Genomic DNA, 23,167 nt, shown 5'->3' with positions numbered 1-23,167 from the left:
CTCTCCCTGAGCTGGCTGAGCCTTTAGTTTCTATTAAGTGTTAGAGATCAGTTTAACAGCCCAGCCCTCAGGAGAACTCTACCCACCCGAGTGTGTAATGGAGGGAGAATCGATCCTTAAATAAGCTGCATTTTTCTTAAGGCTGGGTGTTCCGCCCCTCAGGATTCAGCCCACAGTGCTGTGATAAAGATATTTTGTTCAGTCAGAGGAGATTCATCAGTCAGAGGAGATTCATCTAAGACAGAATCTTCTCCCTCTTCGCTCTTCCGGGCTTGTTGGGCAAAGTGAGATAGTCTTATCAAAGTGCATGATGACAAAAAGAGTAACATCCTACAGCCGAAAATCTGCAGGTGTAGATGTGTTACCTAATAAGTGTGGGCCTCTGAAGCACACAAATAACAAATCAGACACTGGATTTTGAATCAGCTTTTAAAGACATAGTGCAGCGTCTCTGTAGAGACTGTACCTGTAGAGTACAGCTGATGACCATAGACAGTCATTTAGAAGTGATTCTGCATGTTTAGGAAAGGACAGAACAGAGTGGACCCTTATTCTTATGGGAAGTTGCTTCATCACCTGCCCACCGGTTACTATGTAACTTACTATGTGTTTTGAGTCAGCAGGTTGTTTGTACAGGACGACTGTGCCAACGTAAATTTTTGTTAAATTGAACACACTGGAAAATACACCATAACCGTTAATAACTGCCATAATTGTTAACAACGTGTACATTTACACACACAGACTTTAACTGAGGCTGCTTCTACCTATGCATTTTTTTATTTTAAGCTCTCGAACTCAGATTTGAACTAAAGCTTGACATGGATGGACTCTAACTAATAATCTTATTATTATTGTTATTATTATTATTAGTGCTAAGCATATCAGTGATTACATCAGTACAATGGACTAACTGTATGTGGTGTAAAGGTCAGCCTTGGTTCCTTCTAAGGATTCTTCCTCCAGTTTAAGGGGAGTTTTTCTTTGTCACTGTCACTTTAAGCTTGCTCACTTGGGGTTAGGGCTACACAATGTGTTGTTTCAGCATCAACATCGCAATGTGAGAAAAATGCACAATAGTCACATTGCATGTCAAGTTGCAACGTCATGTAAGGCAGATTAAATGAAACACATCATTTCCCATGACATATATTAACCAGAGGCAGATTATATCTGCTCAATATCATTTATTTTACTCTATATTGTTATTGAGTAAATAACAATTTTAAATTACCTGATACACAGAGGGCATTATTAATATAATGACATGATGAATCACTGACTTCTAAAGAAATCTGTTGACCAAAATTTTTGGATATTGAAATATGTAACACAGAACAACAAAATATGGCAATGTTTTTCCAGCCCTGTTGCAAAGAAGAGTGCACAATGACTCGTGGACTTTTTCATTAGTTCATGAAGAGTACTGTGACATCAACTTTTAATACCTGACTTTTTAATGGCACATGAAGTATTATGGATTTTGTGAACAGTTTGAACATACGTTTATATTAATATACTAATAGATCCCTGTATGCTGTATGTCAGCTGATTTGTCTGTTGTGAGAACCTGGGTACATCATTTATTAACGTAACTGTGAATAACCTAATAATTAAGTACTGAAAGTAGTGCACAACACGTGCAAGAGCGCACACACACACACACACACACACACACACACACACACACTCACACAGCCACAGTAACAAGACTCAAAAGCAGTAATGTGCTTTAAGCCTAAATGAGCTCAGTCTATCTTTCCTCGTTCACAGTGGGACCCCTGTGAACCTGATGCCACTGTGAACGTGCTTGTAAAAGACACTCCGATCCAAAGCAGAGCGAACTGTAAAAGGCAGGTACATACAGTGCTGCTAGAAAGGGAGGTTGGTGAATCCTTTGCAATGTCCTGTAGTTCTGCATTAATGTGACCTAAACTGTGATTGCAAGCCTTAAAACTAGATAAGGAGCTGAATAACTTATAGTTTTCACATTTATTTATTGAGCATTTATTATTATTTATTTTTTATATTTAAATATGTATAATAGAACAGCAAAATATGACAATGTGTTTTTCCAATATCATGCAGCAAGTTTTGTTTGTTTCAGTTCTTTTTGAGGTTTATGTAAAGCTGCTTTGCGACAACATCGGGTCATCAAAAGGATTATACAAATTAAAATGACTTGACTTGACAGTAATTGTGCATTAAAATGGGCAAAGATGTGTCCTCTGAAGATGATTAATACACTTACTTTCATTAAGAGAATTGACTAAAAAATTACTTTTGACCAAAATTGTCCAAAAGCTTTTGAATATGACTGAATTTACAGTATACGGCCTGTAAAGTCCCAAACGATAAAGAGGCAACAGTGTATGAACGCACAGAAATCACAAGTTACTCCAGTCTGGTGAAATATTTTATTCTTTAAGATTCCTCATGTTTTAAGACAAAGATTCTTAAGAACTGTGCTTACTGTCATAGGCTTACACACACACACACACACACACACATCTCAGTCTCACTCATACATTCCCTTGTCTCACTCACTCACACCTACATCAGTATGGGAGCACAAAGATAAAGAGCATGAATTGCAGTTTACAGTTATATTACAAACAGCTTCAGTTGAATGTTGCCTTAAGGAGACCCTCAACATTTGTCCTTTTCTATTTTTTGGCATCTGCTGTAGAAAGCCCCAGGCCAGCTATCCTAAAAGTATGTCATCTTTTACCATGAAGTGTAATGTGTTTGTTTATAAGCATTGAATCAGTGAGTGCAAGTGCACAGTCATGCATATTCTGCTGAAACTGTAAGTATGTGTATGAGTGTGTATGTGTTTCAGGCCGTGTCTCCATTCTGTAGATACCTCCCGGAAGCTGCTCTTCATAGATTGTCACTGAGATGCTGGAATGTTGCTCTAGTTGCTACTCATTAACACTCCTATGCAATCTATAATGCTAATACAGAGCATTAGTAAAGCCCTAGATAAGAAACCTTAGCATGGTAACCTTGTGTTGTCCTTTAGAAAAGTCAGCTCACTGACGCTGTTGCTGTACGTTAAACCATGTATAATGTCGCGGTTTTGATTCGAAGGCACAAATTGAGCCAGAAGAAGTTAACAGCACGTTGGTGAGATCCATTAGATCTCCTTTTCCGACTTTTGTTGTTTTTTTGTTTTTTTTTTTGTTGTTGTGTGTGTGGTGAGCCTGGGTACCACATAAGTCACAGTGCATGTGTTTAAAGCTAAATGTAAAGCAAGGTAGTCACTCAAGTCACAAATCATCTACAATAACATCCAATTTTCTAGCAGAGGGAGCGTCCTCTCTGAGGTCATGATGGTTTGTTTCAGTAGCCAGTGTGGGACTGGGGATCACCGTTTACTTAAAAAGTCAAAGCATGCCATTATAAAGGGGAATGATAGTAAAAAAAATTAAAATAAAAAAAAAAATTCTCCACCCTCTGATTCCTCAGCCTTCAGATTTGACGCAATACATGACTTAAATTAGTCTGGAGGGCTTTTGTCAACATATAAACTCCAGCCCTGTTGCAAAGAAGAGTGCACAATGACTCGTGGACTTTTTCATTAGTTCATGAAGAGTACTGTGACATCAACTTTTAATACCTGACTTTTTAATGGCACATGAAGTATTATGGATTTTGTGAACAGTTTGAACATACGTTTATATTAATATACTAATAGATCCCTGTATGCTGTATGTCAGCTGATTTGTCTGTTGTGAGAACCTGGGTACATCAGTTATTAACGTAACTGTGAATGACCTAATAAATAAGTACTGAAAGTAGTGCACAACACGTGCAAGAGCGTGCACACATACACACACACACACTCACACAGCCACACTAACAAGACTCAAAAGCTGTAATGTCCTTTAAGCCTAAATGAGCTCAGTCTGTCTTTCCCCGTTCACAGTGGGACTCCTGTGAACCTGATGCCACTGTGAACGTGCTTGTAAAAGACACTCTGATCCAAAGCAGAGCGAACTGTAAAAGGCAGGTACATACAGTGCTGCTAGAAAGGGAGGTTGGTGAATCCTTTGCAATGTCCTGTAGTTCTGCATTAATGTGATCTAAACTGTGATTGCAAGCCTTAAGATGAGCTGAATAACTTGTTTTCACATTTTTTTATTGAGCATTTATTATTATTTATTTTTAGATTTAAATATGTATCACAGAACAGCAAAATATGGCAATGTGCATTTTCCAATATCATGCAGCAAATTGACTATTTTTTGTAAAGGTTTTAGGTTTATGTAAAGCTGCTTTGCATAGGGTTATACAAATTGAAATGATTTGGCAGTAATTATGCTGAATAATATATAGTTTTAACATTTATTTATTGAGCAAAATTATCCAGTGTTAAAATTGTTGTCAGAAAAGTAAAAGTGAACCCTTGCTTTCAGTAACTGATTGACCCCTTAAGCAGAAATACCTGCAGCCAAATGTTTCCGGTAACTGGTGATCAATCCTAGAAATTTTGGCCCATTTTTCCTTAAAAAACTGCTTCAGTTCAGTGACCCTGATTAGTGTCCTTGTGCCAACTGCTCTTGTTTTGGGAATGGGTCTGGGTAGACTTACTTGAGCGCTTAGGGTTGTTGTCTTACTGTATGACCAATTTACAATTAAGCTTCAGTTCACAGACAAATACCCTAACATTATTCTGAAGAATTTGTGGTACAAGTTTGAATTTATAGGTGCATTGATAATGGCAAGCCGCCCTGGGCAGAGGCAGCAAAGCACTACAAACCACGACAGTTAGGTTGAGGTTTTGTTTGAATGTCGGGTTTAGTTCATCTGTGTGGTCTTGAGCAGACCTCAGACAGGTTGCAGTGTTTCTTTTTGCGAGTAGTGGTTTCATCCTTGCTGTCCTGCCATGCACATCATTCTTGTACAGTGTTGGCCTGAAGGTTTACTCTTGAACATTAATATTACTTAAAGCAAGGGAGGCCTGTAGATCCTTAAGTCCTCCTTACCCTGGGTTTTGGTCACTACCTTGAATGTTATTTGCGGCAGACAACCACTCATTGGGAGAGTAACAGCGGTGCTAAATTTGCACAAATTTCCATTTGTGAATCACCTGCCTTAGATTGGATGGTTGGAGGCCAAACTCTTAAGAAATGGAGTGGTGACCTCCTCTAGCCTGCTGAGCTTCGACAACTCTTTTTCGGATGTCCTCATGAATCTCATTTGTTTGCATGTGACCAGACTTTGATAGTAAAGATCCAAGGTTATGTTCTTGAAACAAAGGAAGGCCTACTAAACTGGCTGATCTGCTTGACTGAAACATATGACTTGAAATACCCATTTAAATAAACTAAAAGAGCAGGAGTGGGGAGCTCCAGTCCCGGAGGGCCAGATTTCTGCACAGTTTGGTGATTACTCATTTCAAGCACACATGATTTGACTCATCAGCTAATTTTTAGCTGGTTTAGCTGGTGTGCTAGAGCAGAAAAAAAATCACCAAACTGTGCTGGACTGTGGCCCTCAATTCCCCACCCCTGCTGTTAGAGGTTCACATACGTTTTCTGACAATGATAGTTTAGATGTTTGTTGGATAATTTTGGGTCTTAGATTTAATAATGTTTCAGGTGAAATTCATAAGAAATACCAAAAAGGGTTCACAAACATTCTAGTGGCACTGTATAGTACATACACTAAGAACTAAGTCTGATGACTAGGTCTGAAGGGTCTGAAAACACTTTAAAATGCTGCTGTGCTGAGTTTTAGAGCTGTGGGGTCTTTCAGCTGTGGTGCATTCATGCACAGTGTGACGAGGTGAGTTCCTTTCCTTTTGCTACAAAGAAAAGGCCTTTACACACTTGCTACCCCTCTGCAATCCACTGTCACATGGAGCAGAGGCCATACACATAAAGTGCTGGATCCCAGTGTTCTATTTCAAACTAATGTTAGCTACACTATCTAAATGATTCAATAGCGTCTAGAAGGCAGGATAAATAAACTTAAATAGCTTCATTAAAATCATATCTTTTTACCTTCCCCTATATATATATATATATATATATATATATATATATATATATGCATTTGTTTAATCACTATAATCCAATGTATTTACAGAGAAAAAGACTACCTCCTTCCTCCTCGGTGACAAAAAGTCACAATCAGACAACTGCAGAGAAAGCCGGGCCAGACCTGAAGAGTGGAAGCTGTTCCGATTGCACTGCTTCCCCCTAGTGGACATAGTAAAGCCAGTACACCAGGTTGAAGAAGGTGTAGGTGATTGGGAAGATGACGCGGGACCACTTGTCAATGGCGTTCACGTCCGTCAGGTCCGGAATTTTCACCTTCAGCTGAGAGGCCCGCCTCCTCAAGCGGCTCTTCTTGTGCGTGAGCGGGCGCTCGAGGGAAGCGGTGGGCCGGCCATAGAGGTCGCGGCCTGTCAGGGGCTTGCGGTATTGGATACTGGCGCTGTCGTATGAAAACATGGTGTTGCGAGGGTCCCCGAGACTACCCAGCATTTCTGCCCCAGTAAGGCGTAGGTCGAGGTTAGTGAGGGGAATGTTCCCATGGGCATCCACCTTAAGGATGGAAAGCAAGAAAGAGAGATGGGGTTAAAGAGATAAACGGAGAGAAAAAATAGGAGAGGACATCATATGATGGAAATTTGCAAATGTCTTTTAAGCGGGGCCACAAAAGGGCCACAATTCCTGTTCAGAGGCTAAAGAAACACTTTCAAATTGATGACAGGTGACAGGTAAGTTTGACCTAAAAAACTAAACCGCACTGGTGAAGGCAACTGGTTCTGAGAGGTTCTGAGTTCATGAGGTAGGTCTGCCATGCATCTTTGAGTACAGTCTTTCAATGCGGATGTTGGAACATCACTACATTTTTAGAGTCTTACTCTGCTGTCCATGAGAAAGACCAATTTGTTCTACAGGTGATCCACCATGATACAGTTCATCAATACCAATGTAGTTCTTAGGCTACTTCTTAAGGTTTCATTAAAATGATAATTTTTCTGTGTTGCTCAGAGTTGCTCTATTTATGAGAGCTTAATTTTTTAAATATGTATCTGTAGCTCTTACCACTTGGACTTTGTTGCTCTCTAGCCTGCTCTTCTCATTGTTGCTCTTGGCAGCTTTCTCCGCCACTTTCTTCTGTAGGTGTGGCCCTCGACCAAAAAAAATGTAGTTGACGAATGCATACTCCAGCAGGGCCAAGAAGACAAACACAAAGCAGCCCATCAGGTAGATATCAATAGCCTTCACGTAGGGGATCTTCGGCAGTGTCTCTCGCAGATGAGTGTTGATAGTAGTCATGGTCAGAACAGTGGTGATTCCTGCAGAGATACAGTGAGAATGAATAGCTGAACTTGAATCATGAATGAATCATGACTAATGATAAGTTGTAATTATCAGGTGATCATTCTTCAAGTTTTAAGATCTTGACTTAGCCCATTGATGTTGCTGTTATCTCCAGCAATAAAAAAGTGTGGCATACGTGTATTTCTCACTCCAAGTTCATTTAACAGTAGAGATTTAATCGTTCTGTACTTTCGATCATTACCATATTTATGTTTGTAAATATGTAGAAGTAATTTTGTGATGAGCTGAATTTGATGTAAAGTTTTATGTATAATCTGGCTTTGCAGAAAAAAACTAAACTGACAGTTAATCAAACAGAAACAAGGGCAGGCTTGAGGACATTAAACAAAATGTAAAGGCTATGTAAAAAAATCCTTCCATTAACATATAAATGACAACATAATTACATGTTAAAATGGCAATTTTACAGGAGAGGAAAAAAGCCTTCTTCACTTTCAGTGAAGGTCAGTGTAAAAAGTTGTGTTGTAAAAAGATGTTAGTATAGTCATTTTGGAGCATTTTTATTTGTCCATATATCATAAATCTTTGACACATTGTAAAGAACAACTGCCAGATTAGATCAAAAAGTAAAAATGAGATTCAAGCTTTTGATGTGACACTGAAGATATTATTAAAATATAATAGTAATATCGCTCACCTTCCAAGTATTAATATGGCTCATGTTTCATGTGATAGCTGCAGTGTTAACAGTGTTAAGCTTTGTACTGTTGTTACAAACACAAACAGACACACACCTAGAGCTACCCGTGCAGCAGAGGCATCATAGTTGATCCAGAAGGAGACCCAGGAAAGGATGGTGATCAGGTTTGAGGGCATGTAGGTCTGCAGGATGAAATATCCGATGTTTCTCTTCAATTTAAAACTTAGGGACAGGCGAGGGTATGATCCTGAGAGAGAAAGGGAACAATGTCTATGAGGCACGTCCACAACAAACACGTGCTGACAACCTTTTGAGCAGTGCAGACAGACTGATGTCCAGATCGTGTATTGCTCTTCTGTAGTCATGACTGAATCCTACTAAAACACGAACAGAATGACACTTACTTTGCAGTCCACAAGTAACAGAGTTTCAAGTGTAAAATGTCAGTTTTAAATAGAGGGCTAAAATATATTTTTCGATACACAATATAATGCGTACTATTCAATGTGTAATTAATTTAATATGTTATTAATACTTAAATATGATGATGATGAATGATTTACATTCATCTGCAGCCAAATGGGATTTAAGCCAATAAAACAATTAATTCCAAACCTTTAAACCAGGACTCATTTAAAACGCGATGCTATTTTTCTCACTTTCTCTTTGAGGAGAAATAAAGCAGATCTCAATATTGTTTCACTGGTTTCTGAAATCTTCATCCTAAACCTCTCCTTAGGAGAAAAGTTGGAGATCAACATCAGCGCTAAACTGTGAGAGCGTGAGATCTCCTTCTGCTCTGAGAGACTGCTGAAAGATCTCTGAGATGTAAAAGAGAGCTTTGTAAGAAATGGGGAGATCTTACACTGGTCTTATATGAATCTGATTCAGCTGAGGCTGAGTGGAGATGAAAAAAGTGATGAATCCACCTGTGCGACATTATTCTGATCAAAGTGAGAAAACCCCAGGGCTGTTTCTCAGGAGCTTCACAAATTGGAGAAAATTGTTGAAGTCTCACACTGGTCTCAAACAGGACTTCACCTTCACTAGGAGAAATACTCTAATCTCTAGGAGACTGAAAGGAGATCGCAACTTAAACATTTCTGTCCTCTGGGTTGCAATGAAAACTTTGTTCTACAGTTTGCTCTACAGGTGGTCCTCTACTTTGTTCAAAAAAAGGAAACGACGTGTAGCTTTCACCATTTCACCACTTTTACATTTTTTATACTTTCTATTGCTTGGCTACCTTTTTATATGGCTCAAGATAAAATATTCAATAACATACATTACATTTGTTTTTCATTTAAACACAATACTTACATTACAGTTGTAATATAGTACCTATATATAGTATAGTTACTTCAATGGGAAATTAAGCTAAGGGTAACCCTTTTTGGCCATTGCACAGCGGTGCAACTCCTTTAGCTATAAAAAAGATATTGTACTGGACAGAAGTTTAGATTTGATTGATATTTCAAATGAGAATAAGAGTTATTTGTCAGATTTAATCCATATTTCTGCATAAATAAAGTGTAATGTACCCTCTGAGCTCAACAGTAGCGACTCTGTGTTTACATCATCTTACAACTTGGTAAGATGATTAATATTCGATTTAAAAGGTTAACACGTTAACGTACACGATTGATCTGCAAACTTTAATGCGTTAACTTTTTAAGCGCAAAGTTAGCACTGATAGCACTACTTATTATAGAATATTATAGTGACACTGATCTACTGCACTAATATACCTGAATTTGTATTAATTTTAATGCATTTGTCACCCCACAAAAATAAAGATCACATTTCTCTGTAATACAAACTGAGGTTAGTCTGGTCCCAATTCTGGTCCCAATTCTGGTCCCTTACTTATAAATCATCACTGGCTTTGGCAGATATGAACATGAAATATATTGGATAGCTTTCCTATATCGGTGCATTCCTACTTTTCTATGAATTTAAGTCTTTAAGATCAATAACTGCAGTTTAAGAAACTAAAGCATGCAGCAGAATCACAAAGCAGTGCTGATAGCTTTACCTGTGGCAAACACCACCTTCTTAGATAAGGTTTTATAGTCAATGATGGAGAACTGTGGCAGCTCAATGTTGTCCACTCCTGTTACTGAACTCCCTTCCTGCCAATAAAACTCAATATCATCTGTGGTGTAGCCATCTGATTGAGAGAGAGAGAGTGAGAGATAGAGGGAGATAGAGAGAGAAAGAAAAGGAGAAAGAAATGATATTCACTTATTTCAGCACAGGACGACACCGTTCTAGAACATGCATGGGTGACATGGCCTAAAATCAAAATTACAATTTGTAGCCCTATGACATATCTAATTTCAGAAAATGCATGAAATTACGAAATTTTTGAATCTGACATGCATAATTTCTCTAACCCTGTCTGAGGCCCATGCTCAGTGTGCCTGTCACACTTCCAGGAAAAGATGCAGAAAGAGAGAGAGAGAGAGAGAGAGAGAGAGAGAGAGAGAGAGAGAGGTGCCAGTCACCCGTTCCCACACTTCTTCTTGTCTCGGCACTAAATCAGTGTGTGATTGCGCGGTGCTGAAACAGTGGGAACAGCTCTGTGAGAACTCCTCATTCAAGCTGAACTGATGGGATTTTCCCTCCCCAGTTCCAGTACTTATCTAAAGAAGAGCACAGCGCTCAAGCACATTACAGCTTAATTGTGGGACAGAGGCTTATTATATGTCTCCCTCCTTTTTCTTCCTCCACTTCCGTCATAGGAGAGATAAACTTGGTGGCGTCAGAGGCTGAAAGACAGTGACTATGGCTGCAAATACACTACTAGGTCCAAAAGTATCCTGCCCGTCCAACTTTTCTTCCAAAATCAAGGGTGATAATAAGGAGTAATTCCCCATTTGCTGGGAAGGCTTTATGCTAGATGTTGGAAATTTGCTGTAAGGATTTTAATGCATTTAGCCACAATCAAACTAGTGAGGTCAGTCATAGATGATGGTGTGTATCACAAATACCACTCCAGCTCATCCCAAAGGTGTACACTAGTGCTTCATGACTCCATAAAAACAAAAAAGTGTCTACTGATCCACAATCCAATGCTGGGCAGATTTACACTCTTCTCGCCAGTGCGTGGCACTGTGAATGGTAATCCCAAGTTTGTGTGAGATTTCTCCACACCCATTCTGCTTCCAATGCAGAGGCCCTTTTTGGCTTCTGATGCTCAGGGTATAAATCTTGGGGCCCCTACCACCATGGTTCTCAATGGGTCTATACATGATGGGATGTTTCCGTAAACCTTTAAAAGCTTAATTTTACACATCTCTTTTGCAAAAACAGTTTTTTAGAGACAAACCTAGGTTGCTTATACTATAATTCAATTGATTGCTGACCAGGGCCCTGGAATTGCTGCCCTTAAAAGCCCATTGGGTGTACAGAGCTTTGTTTTACAGAAATTGCATGGGTGTGTGTGTGAACACTGTCAGAATTTGTTTTAGCAACAAGTGTCCCTTGACATAGCTCACCTATTGCAAGAAGGGCTGTCTGAACACTTCTGGGAAGGTTTGAACGATGCCACAGACAAATCACTTCTAGAAGAAGAACCACATGGTTCCATAACAGACCGTTTTAAAATAGAGATGACATGAGTGTAAAGAATCTTTAAAATTGATAAAGAACCTGTACACCTTCGCCCTCACTTCACATCTCTTAAGTCTATATTTTAAGTCTAATTAACCTTAAGTCTAATTAACCCTAAAATAAAACATAATGGTGATTCACCACCACTTGCAGTGTAGGACTAGGCCTAATCCATGTTGATGAGCCTGTCTATTAATCTATGGCCTATGATTCAGTTCAAGGTTTTTATTGTTCAGGGGCCCAAAACAGACTCATCCCAGAGCACCAGAGCATTAAGTCACGAATCCCCAGCTATATGTCAAGGACCTTTTGGGGACCCCTTTGAGAACTATGGTGGTAGGGACAGACTTAAGCCCAGAGCACCAGACCACCGGAATATGGCCCTGCAAACCTGGCATCACCAAAAATACCTTTGAAACGAACTGAAGAGGTGTTTGTGATCCAGACCTAAATCAGACCTCTCTGCCTGACTTCACCAGCGTTCACATGGCTGAATGCAATTCAATCTTCACAACAATGTTTTAACATGTAGTCAATATGAAGTTGCGGAACAGCGCATATCATGTTAAAGCATATCGATCAGCGGTTCGAGTTCCCTTCCATAGGCTGACACTGTGTGTTTATGTCAGTGTCATGAGAAATCCTGAGAGAATGAACATGTTGCTGCTGCGGTTTTCTCCCGCATGTTGTGCGATTTGTGTTTCTGATCGCTGACATGACAGTAGCCTCACAGCGCTACAGCTGTCTGCCCAGCAGAGCACACGTCCAATTACAACCACTGTCCATCAGCTGGAGAGAGAGAGAGAGGGAGGAGAGAGAGAGAGAGTAATGTAGAGAAAGAGACATCAGTTAGCACAGCTGCCCTCTCTCCAGGTATCGCAGACGATAAAAGAAATAGTATACTAATGTGCCCCGACTGTAAGGCAGGGTTTGCAGTGTTGCAAAAGCAACAGCCTGTTCTCCCCTGGGCAGAGAACGTCAAGAGAGTATACAATGCTTACATGACACGTTGCGTTTTGCTGCCTAAAATACAGATAAAGGAAACTGGAGTGGAGACAGAGACTAGTACTCTTCCAGATTTGAGTAGACAGTAGACAGATTCAGAGCATATGGCCAGTGCCATGTGGGTTTTGGCCCAGTTTGTTCACTGGTATAAGAGCAGTGCAGGACGAGCTCTTCTCGGCCTGCTCTCTGGATATGGGCCGGCGTGATGGAGGCTGATTGAGCGGACACTTTGCGCTGCATTTCCATGGCTGGTTGGAGAGCAGGGGCAGCGCTGGGAGCTTGGCACGCAGGTGGAATCTATTATTAACGCCGGGTTGCTGCCGAGGGGCCGCTCTGCATTAGCGCCGCTGCACTGCTGAGCTCCACTCGCTGCATCCACACCATCTCATTCCCTCCTGTGATTTTCAGCCTGCTTCATTTTTTCTTTTCTGTTCTCATGGTGTACAATAGTACTAAATAAGCGTGCTGTATATAATTGTTCACTTGGCCATTCCTTGATAGCACAAAGCTTGAAGTGCACTTTTAATACGCTCCAAAATTAGTAACTTTATAGAAGGACAGAAATCGAACTTTAAGTCACATAAATGTAATTTGATGGCATTTGAAGGAATTTGGAGATTTTTTAATTCTGAACCATTCATCATGGAATATTTACACAATGTAAAAGGGCACAAATGGTGTAAAGGGAAAAAAAAGAGATTTTAATATGGCAGCAACAAACTGTAACATTCTAGTCACATTTTTAGTGCCTATGTTCTTATTAATAATGCAACGCCACAGGAGAAGCATTACGGGCATGTTTACACCTGGCATAAACATGCATTTACACTTGCTTACATTTGTCATTAAAATGTGTCCCCAGCGTGACATTAGATCGAATTTTACTTTCCTGCATATACTTGCTTATTCTTCCCTTTCTATACTTATAAAAGCACACCAACACATACTTTTTTTCCTTTTTACTTCCTGTGAACAACGGCTTCTCATGAAAATTGTTCCGGGAGACTGTTTCGCTTTTTTGGTAATGGCTCTATCAAAAATTGCAACCAACTATTTTTTTAACTGCATGGGAATAATCTGTAATACTGCTCTACCAGTAAGAAAGCACAAGAACACACAAACGAACACACACAGCGAGAGACACAGAGAGCTACAGAAAGACAGCAAAAGAAGCCAAGATCCAGAAATTATTACTAGTATTAACGTTTTTTCGGCAGACGTATTTCCGCTTCCTTAAAGAAATCTGATCACAGACAACGCAGTCTGCTGGTCACCTCCGAATGTGGTTTGAGTGATCTGATCGTAATCAGATCACTGTGCGTCTTGGGGGTGTTTACACCTGGCTTTTTATATGGACAAGTGAAATCAGAATGCGAGCCGATCAAATTCGCTGGTTAATATCAGGTGTAAACAGACCCTTTGGTTACCTAGAAGAGCTGTTTTTAGTGAATAATTACTGTAAGTGAGATGTGAGCGTAAAGAACTACATTTTAAGAACCTTCACATGAAGTAAATCAAATCAAATCAAATTTATTTGTTTCACATTTTTTATAACTAATCACAAAGCAGCTTTACAGAAATCTGGTAATAGGACAAAAGATCAACAACACATAACATTCTGATGAGCAAGACAAAGGCGGCAGTGGCAAGGAAAACTCCCTTTAAAGCTGGAGGAAGAAACCTTGGAAGGAACTCACGGGGGGAACCCATTCTCTTCTAGTCAAAACTACTTACAAATGATTGAGTATTGAAAAGTTACCGTAACACCACATAGTAAAGTAGTAAGTAGGACAGGACGAACACCTGAATTGTTACAGAACCTGTATATAATGTGGAGTGTTTTTTTTTATTGATTCTCCAAAGAAAGTCATTTGTGGCCCATGTTTCCTGAAAGGGTGAGTTTCCTGAAAGCCATTCATCTTAGCAAATAATGAACCAACTAGAACAAACTTAAATATAAACCTAATATGGTACCATTTTCTGAACGTTTTCGACAATTCCTCTTTATTTTCAGAATTTATCACATAGGAAAAAATAAAACAAGACATAATAAATGTCTTATTACTTTTGCACATGCCACACATTTGACAATTTTTTTTTATATCTTTTAGATTTATTTTTATTATTATTATTCCTTGGTTTTCATGCAGATCCTTCCCCTGAGAATTCCCCTGGCTTTTAGGTGCTGAATTGCAGGCAAAACCCACCTAAAGAAGCACTTCAGCACAGTAGGTCTGGTTACTCGATAGTCCGCAAGAAAGTTCATGTAGTACTTTAGCTACAGAGGCTTTGAGAAACACACAAACATTTTAAGGGAACTAGTTAACAAAGTTCTTAGCGTTACAAAGCTTCTGGGAAACTCACCCCATACCATGCGGGTCAGAATAAGGGCACTCAAACCTTTGCTTCAGGCCCTTTTCTTTTTTTGTAATTTCAAAACTGTAAAAGATGCAAATGAAAAATGAATATTGCTTAAACTATGAATGCATTGTGTCATCTTTAAATTGATGTCTGTTAAAAATCAGTTTCTGTTAGCTATTCACACTAGCAGACATTCTGACCAGTGGTGTCCAAACGTTTGCATGCCACTGTAAAACGTCCTGATGAATATTAAACAGGACTTACAGCTTTCGATCTCCAGGGTGCAGTTCTGTTCATCCAAAGGGTATCTGCGCAGGTCCATCATGCAGGCTGCTGTTGTAGTTATCCTATCCAAATGACAAGCAGGTAATCCAAACACAATTTAAAACTGTACAAGCAGTGACCATCACCTTGAAATAAAAAGAACAGTCCCAGAGCTTAGCAATCCCCATGGCACTGTCAATACATCATTAATAAATAATACTTCTTTTAATCTTTAAAGCCCTTCATCATCCTGCCCTTCTAACACTGTCTGAGCTGCTCCATCCCTTCACCATGGCCCATATTCTCCTTCTCTAATCACACATGCAGTTGCCAAGTTTAAATTTTCCATAGGTGGCAGGACTTTCTGTGTAGTGGTTTTCTTTACATAAAATGATAAAATCATCTTTTGTAGCTTTATCCTAATGCAAACTGTCCTGATTAATTAAAAAAAAAAAACATAGTCAATATTCTTACTGTGCAAAAAATCTAAAAAAATAGAGCTCAGGTGTCCCACATTAGGGCACATCACTCTATATGGGGCAGTGGTGGCTCAGCGGTTAGAGCTCCAGGCTGTAAGTGACAGGGTTGTGGGTTCAATACCCAGGCTTGGCAAGCTGCCACTGTTGGGCCCTTGAGCAAGGCTTTGCGCTCGGGCACTGGAGTTGGCTGCCCACCGTTCTGGGTGTGTGTGCGCTCACTGCCTCTAGTTCACTAGTGTGTGTGTTCACTACCACAGATGAGTAAAATGCAGAGGACAAAAGAAAAAAGTTATATATATGCATATATATGGCTATATAACAAGACTTAATAGGGGAAATGAATAATGATTTAATAAGTATTTAAATAAATACAGATGTACTCTGTTATCAGCCAACTAAACTGTAGTAATTGCACTACAGACAACACTGATTAAGTAGAGCAGATGTAGCATGTAATGAAATGGTAATACAGGGTAATCTGTGCATATTGTGCATTCAAGTGACATAAATACTGCCTCAAATGCCTTTTTTGCTTCTCGCCACAGAGCGAATTATACATTCCCACCTCACACCCCTCCACTTCTCTCCGTCTGCATCTCTTCCACTCTTTCTGCAAACTCTCTCTCTCACTGTTCTTCTGGTAATTGCCTTCACACCGTCTCAGTCATGGCTGCCACCGCTCTCAGAAACGCCTCAAGTTGGTTCTTAATTATGGTGTGCTTTAATTAACACTGCAACACAAACGCTGTGGCCTTTCGGCGCGTGACTTCTGCACTTTTTAGCAACTTATGAGAGACTAGCTTTTTTCAGTCCTCCAGCCGCAGATGGGTTTTTGGCTATAAAGCAGGCCTTCTTGGCAGAGACAGAGGCAGAGTCTCAAATACACACACAGACACACACACACACATATATAAACACGCACACTTTTGCCTCCAGCTGAGGCAACACATATACACCCCTTCGCACAAAAACACACACCTTATTCCCCAGTATTGATTTACTCAGGGCCAGAGGGATAGTTATCTAATCAGTAATCACAAACACTTATAAACAGAGCACTCAAAAGAAACACACACACACACAAAACCACACATCGACTGTTAGACATCCAAAGCACTGCATTAGACAGACAGTGTCCGCACCTCTCAGCCCAACATAGTGCATTAGACATAAATTATACAGCAGAGAGAAAAAGAAGGAAAGAGAGAGAGGACTGACAAAACTTCCTCAGATGCCTGATGAAAGAGAGAAAGGGAGAGAAATCGCTGAAGGCTGTCCTCAACAGAGAGATACCTAAAGGAAGCGAGCAGTGTGCTCTCTAAGTGCTCTCTAAGTTGAGGCTATTTTTATTTCGGCAGGTCACACGCAGTATGTATGTACATATCCTCGTGATGACACCCAGAAGAAAAAGGTTTTTAGGAATTAATCTAAATATTTTTTTATAGTATGCCTTGTGTAGTGGACAGGGGGTCTTGCATGGTCTCCAAATGTAGGGGTTATGCAATGATTTTTGTTCACATTTCTTTTTATTTCATGAACATAATAAACAGGAAGATGAAGGAAACAAAGCTGAACACTAAAAACTACTTCCTCCAGAGATGAGCACCTCCTGCTGGTTTGTGTGCTCTAAAATTGCTCCAAATACCTGGAGCTGGATTCACAAAAGGGTCTTAAGAAAGAAATTCTTCTTAGATGTGCTTTTTTTTCTTAACGTCATACGTACGAAAAAAGGTTAACTGACATTCTTGAAAAATTCTTCAAAAGAATAATTTTTTCTTCTCAACCTTTCACTTTGTTTGACCACACTCTTGAATATTTTTGCTTGGAGTCCGGCTTGGCTTTCCTGTGGTCTGCACGTGAAGCCCTGCTGGTATGGTGGGTGATGGAAGAAAGGAATGAGACTGGGTGGAGTTGGGTGCAACGTTCGTTTAACACGGAGATGGACGTAAAAGCAGGGTTATTTAAGGAGCTCGAGGGCCAGGAGGAGGATTTTGGGTGTGGCCCTTCTCTCAATTTACTTCTGTCATAAATCCACCTTAAGAAAAACAATTGATATTCTCAAAAAAAAGTTTTTTTTAAAAAGTTTTTTAAAATATTTTCTTAACCTTACAATAGCCTCACACTTTTCTTAGACTGTAAAATGATCAGTTTAAACAGTTGGATTCATTCAAATTAAAAGTGGAGACGTATTGTTAGTTTTTACAAAAGGAAAATGCACCTTTAGCTCTTGTTTACTAAAACTGTTTAAACACCTAATTTGATTTTATTTTTTCTCCATTTTGTTAAAAATGGCCTTAAGATAAGAAAACAACAACGAGTGTCTAAAGAAAATCATTAAAATCTTAATTGCATTTAAGAACAATAAAAAGTTATTCTTAGTGTTTATCTTCGTTTAAGCTTTTTTAGGAAAGCTTTTGTGAAACAGTCTCTGTTTAGGCTTCTACAAAGCTGATAGGTACAACCCAGGATGTCTTGACATTTACATTTACATTTATGGCATTTAGCTGACGCTCTTATCCAGAGCGACTTACAAGGTTACTCGTATTACAGATGTGGGCCAATGTAGTGTTAAGAGTCTTGCCCATCTGTTGCACCACACCAACCACAGTACAGTGGTTGGTGACAGTTCAGTAGGATTCCTACATATTGCATAAATCGTGCTAGACGTAAAGGTCTCAGTACATCCACTATGCCCACTACAAACTTACAGGTGTCTGGAGGATATAGGGTGCAGTGATTGAGAGATTCATTTAAGTAATTGAAGCAATGTTTACAGAATTATGCAAGAATTAAACGTATCAGAATTTGACTGGTAACAACTGGGCCAGTTTACCAGTTCACTTTTACCTGTATCTGTATGCGGCACTGCTGTTCTGTGTACCCAATTCTAAGGAAGCAACAGTATTTCTGTGTTTTACTGCTGTTTTCTAAAACTAATTACTTAAAACCTTGTGGTTCATTGATGGAATTAGTTTAGAAAAAATGAACTGACACTCAACAGGTCGATAACTTAGACTGCGCCAGAAAAAAAGCTAGCAAAGTGAGACGCTGGTGTAGAGCCATTGCTGCAAGACAGACAGAATAGTCATGAAAGTCTAAGCCTTCTATTTAATGTTATACATTCTCATATTTAAAAACCATGTCTGGTCCAGAGAACCGTGTAGAGCCTGTGTCTTAGATTTTGGTTGAAGCATCTAACATAAGTCCAATAACCGAAATACAAACTGCTGCAATCATCTAAAGACTACTACACACTGGTCCATAAACATATAAACATGTTATATAACAGAAGTAGCTTATTTTATACTGTATTTATAAGGATTTAATATAACCTTAAACATCAATTAGTGAAATGATCACATCAGCTGACTAGCTGAGCAAAAGAATGAGCAGCAACTGAAGTACATTAAGATGCAGCTATGCTAGTAACATTAGCAGAGCTCACAAATTATGAGATATTGTCTGTCTACTTGTCTCATTGTCACCTTCTATGGCTTTCTGTGAGCTGGTTCTGGCTTCAATGAGGCAATAAGGAGAGGCTTTTAGAGTGACACTCAATATTTTACAGATAATGCCTAACAAATCCAAATGTCACAATTTCAGTGAAATGTCAATCCCTAACTCTAATTCCATTTTATATCATTTCTTTGAATCTCTTAATTTTTAACTGATGATTCCTCATTCCTGCATCCTGAAGTCTGTGAACCAAAAAATTTCAAAAAAGTCAAATTTCTGGTGTGTCTCATATACAAAATGTGTGTACAATTACAATCAAGTACAATGGGTTTACCTTCTCCTTTTGGGTTATTAAATGACAATTAACAGAAAAGTACTGCAAATAGTAGCGAAATTGTTGATGTTAATTGTTAAAGTTGAAATTAAAGTTAAAACATGGCCAAGTGAAAATGTAGTTGTTAACGTTTAATAAGGACAGTTTTGCGTATAATACTATGTGAAAGTGAGGTCTGAGTGAGGGACTGCCTTAGTTTGTAAATTCATTTGCCGCTGCCTCCTCCACCCCTGTGTCTTGTCTTGCATTTCTTCCCCACTTCTTCAAAGGGAGGAGCCAAGACATGGGGAAAGGATGCAAGAAAAGGAAATGAGGCCTCACAGTTAAGAATAGGAGATGCTACCTGGGTACAGAGCTGGAGGACACAGAAGCACAGAAGTATAAAAAAAATGAACAAGTTTCATAGTATTTCAAATTTCAAGTCTTAATTAGTTAAGCAACTAATGTCTATGTGACGATGCTCTGCCGAACCCTGTGAGGAGACAAAAAGTCACAGAGTAGTTTGTGGCTGAATGAAAAAGTGGGATTTAGTAGCCGGTTGGAATGGGACAACGCTGAATAATAATTTTATAAAACTAGTGATTAATTCACACAGTGAAGATAAACAAAAAGATAACCTGTACAAAGACAAAACAAAACCGAATTAAAAGGTTGACTTGACTCGTTGGTAAGTAAGGCTTAGGCCGCAAGGCCATAGAACTATGCTTTTTTGAGCTCTACTCGTTTTAGTCTACTAGCACTCTGAAGTCAGTATGTGTGAGCCCCTTCCTAACCCATTCCCTTGCCTCTCATAGGGTTAGTCCAATTAATTGATTTTATTTATGCTTGTTTTAATCCACTCTTATAGGAGAGCAACACCCCTGCAGAGGGTAATTGTTTGGCTCAGGTGATGCAGGGGTGTTGTTGTCCTATTACGGTGGATTAAAACAAGCATAAATAAAATCACTCATAAACATCAGGCCTTAGCCTGCAATATTACCAGTATTGTTATTACATTTACATTTACATTTACATTTACGGCATTTAGCAGACGCTCTTATCCAGAGCGACTTACAAAGTGCTTTGCTATTTACCCAAGAAAAAGCCATAGCTAGTTAGAATAGACTAATAATACAAAAGATACCTCCAAGCTTAGACATTACTAAACACATTACAATAAGGCGACCATAGAACTCTATTCGTCCAAGTACTCTCTGAAGAGGTGGGTCTTCAGTCTGCGTTTGAAGACAGCGAGCGACTCGGCTGTTCGGACATCCAGGGGCAGCTCGTTCCACCACTTTGGTGCCAGGACAGAAAAAAGCCTGGACGCTTGTCGTCGTTACAGTGCGCACATTTGTTCATCTGTCTCACTCTGATTCTGGTTCACCCCTCTCATATGCTAGCCGTGGGCCCGTCAGCATGCTCATGTGTGAGCTCTGTCTGCTTTGCCTCCCTTTCACTAAATGTACATGGACACAGACAACAGGTATCACAGGTTAGTATTACAAACACACATACATATATAGTCCTCAGGTGATGGGCAAAGCATTTGCCTCATCACAGTCTATTTATACAGACATGTTCATTTGCTAGGCCTTCTTTAACTGAATAGTATACCTCTGACAACAGGTTGCCTTTAGGTGGGCGGTAATATGAACCCTTGGTCATATACCTCTCACTAAAGTTAAAGCTACTGAAATATGTATTTATATATATAAATAAGTGTTTATATATATTTCAGAATCCGATTAAAATATTACATTTCCACACGCATTCATTCTTTGTAAGGCCGGTAAACCACAGTTAGACCGAGTCTCAGAGAAGGGAACTTGGGAAAGACAGTCCCATCATTTAATTTTTTTTCTGTTTGTTCCATCAAGCACAAAACCAAGTTCACTTCTCGGAATCAAAGCATTTACTTTTGTTTGTTCACACACACTCATTCATTTAACAGTAGGTGAGGCTGCGAAACACGTCCGGATGGAGAATGATACTGATTCGTGCAACTCAGTGAGGGGCTGCTTAAGTAGGGCAAAGACAGGCTCATCTTTCATCAGTAAACAAGACCTACATGAGCTGACTCACACAGGACACTCATTCCTCTCTGGGCCTTAAACTCCAAAAAAGCAACATTGGAGGAGCCAGGGGAATACTGCTCAGACATATATAGAGAGTGAGACTGGCACGAATCCTCACACCTGAAAATGAATACCCAAGAGACATACAGTACCCTGTCCACATGCAAATTATTTACAAACACACTGACCTTAGGCCATAGAGCACAGTTCCATCTGGATGCAGACGAATCATGCGGTTCTTGACGGTGACCCCATGGACGAAGGATTTTTTGTCGTTTATGAAGTAAGTGTCTGGAACCCAGAGCTGATCTGCTACCCGGTTATCCAGCGTCAGATTGAGTGGAATCCCTGTGTAGGACAGACGCTTATCACGCCACGACTGCTGGAAATACATGGTGATGGTGTAGTCCTGTAACACACAGACACACACCTTTAGTTAACTAAGAGAGTCGGTGTATATATATATATATATCTTCACATCATTTACATTTACATTTAAGGCATTTAGCAGACAGTCTAATCCAGAGCGACTATATAGGCCAGCTAGAGCAGGAGTAAGGGTTTAATACCCTTCAGAAGAAACAATGAATGAGCAGGTGTCCCAATACTTTATACATATATTACATTATCTTTATGACTCCTCAGTGAATAACACTGATTATCTAGTAACAACCAAACATGTCAAGAATTGGGATATATGTTAGGCTGTAACTAAACAGTTGGCTCTCATAGTCAACGTGTTGAATGTTGGAAAAAAGAGGTGCGAAGCCCTGAACAACTTTGACAAGGACCAAATTGTTAGGACAGGATACTGGGTCGGAGAATTTCTGCGTTAAAAAAATCAGGACTCATTAGATCAAGCAACCTTCTTCTGTTGCTCCAAGGTCCAAGGTAGACAGGAGTTAACATCTCCGCTGCTGACTGGGAGCAGAGCACATGTCTTGCCATTTCAGAGATGCTCTGGTGGTTCAGTGGCACTTTTTGCCACATCAGTGAGGATTTTGACAAAGACAACTTAAATGCAACACACATACTGTAAATTCACAAGAGGTAACACACCTTAAAACTAAAGATTTCGAATAAGCAAAGGATTAACGTGTGGTTTTAAAGCAATACTAATCTGCATCTGAATAAAAATCTGGACATTTATAATGTTGCCATCTCAGCCACCTCAACCTGTTCCACACAGAACCATGTTTATAACAGAGATGAAGAGTATGAGCGTGAAGAATCTTGGTAAAGAACTTTTACATCAAGCAAAGATTTTTTAGACCTTTAAAAGGTTCTTTACTCTCATTTACTTTTACAAACATGTTTCTTTATGGAATCATAACCATCTGAAGAACCTATTTTAAAAAGTGTATAGTGTGTGAAAATGCACCACTTTGGCTCTATTTTAGAAAAAAAAAGTGTTTAAAATCGCTCTTCCACAATTCAACACTTTGATGTCAACATAGCTGCGAAGAAATCTCTCTCTCTCCATCCCTCTCCCTCTTTCTGTGTGAGCATATATTCATATACCATGGTTAATTGCATTTCTGGATGTCTTGTCTATTATCTCTAGAAGAAAAAAGAAGAGCTAATCAGTTCGG

The 23,167-nt window shown here is 39.4% G+C and overlaps 1 protein-coding gene across 3 annotated transcripts in view; it reads right to left on the bottom strand.

Annotated features, from left to right (window-relative positions):
• Positions 1-2,403: 2,403 nt before the first annotated feature.
• gabrb1 (gamma-aminobutyric acid type A receptor subunit beta1) overlaps positions 2,404-23,167 on the bottom strand; it is a 32,404-nt gene continuing 11,640 nt past the window's right edge. For all 3 annotated transcript variants that reach the window (XM_072677765.1, XM_072677766.1, XM_072677767.1), the window contains 6 exons: positions 21,764-21,984; positions 15,250-15,332; positions 10,040-10,174; positions 8,099-8,251; positions 7,065-7,318; positions 2,404-6,557 (listed from right to left, as the gene is read on the bottom strand). In XM_072677765.1, the coding sequence (XP_072533866.1) occupies positions 6,210-6,557; positions 7,065-7,318; positions 8,099-8,251; positions 10,040-10,174; positions 15,250-15,332; positions 21,764-21,984 (1,194 nt within the window). In that variant the 3' untranslated portion in view covers positions 2,404-6,209. The remainder of the gene's footprint in view (positions 6,558-7,064; positions 7,319-8,098; positions 8,252-10,039; positions 10,175-15,249; positions 15,333-21,763; positions 21,985-23,167) is intronic.

This window comes from Salminus brasiliensis, chromosome 4 (genome assembly GCF_030463535.1).
Source record: "Salminus brasiliensis chromosome 4, fSalBra1.hap2, whole genome shotgun sequence".
NCBI classification, from domain to species: Eukaryota; Metazoa; Chordata; class Actinopteri; order Characiformes; family Bryconidae; genus Salminus; species Salminus brasiliensis.
Note: the sequence above shows the minus strand (reverse complement) of the source record. Positions and strands in the feature narration are given on the sequence as shown.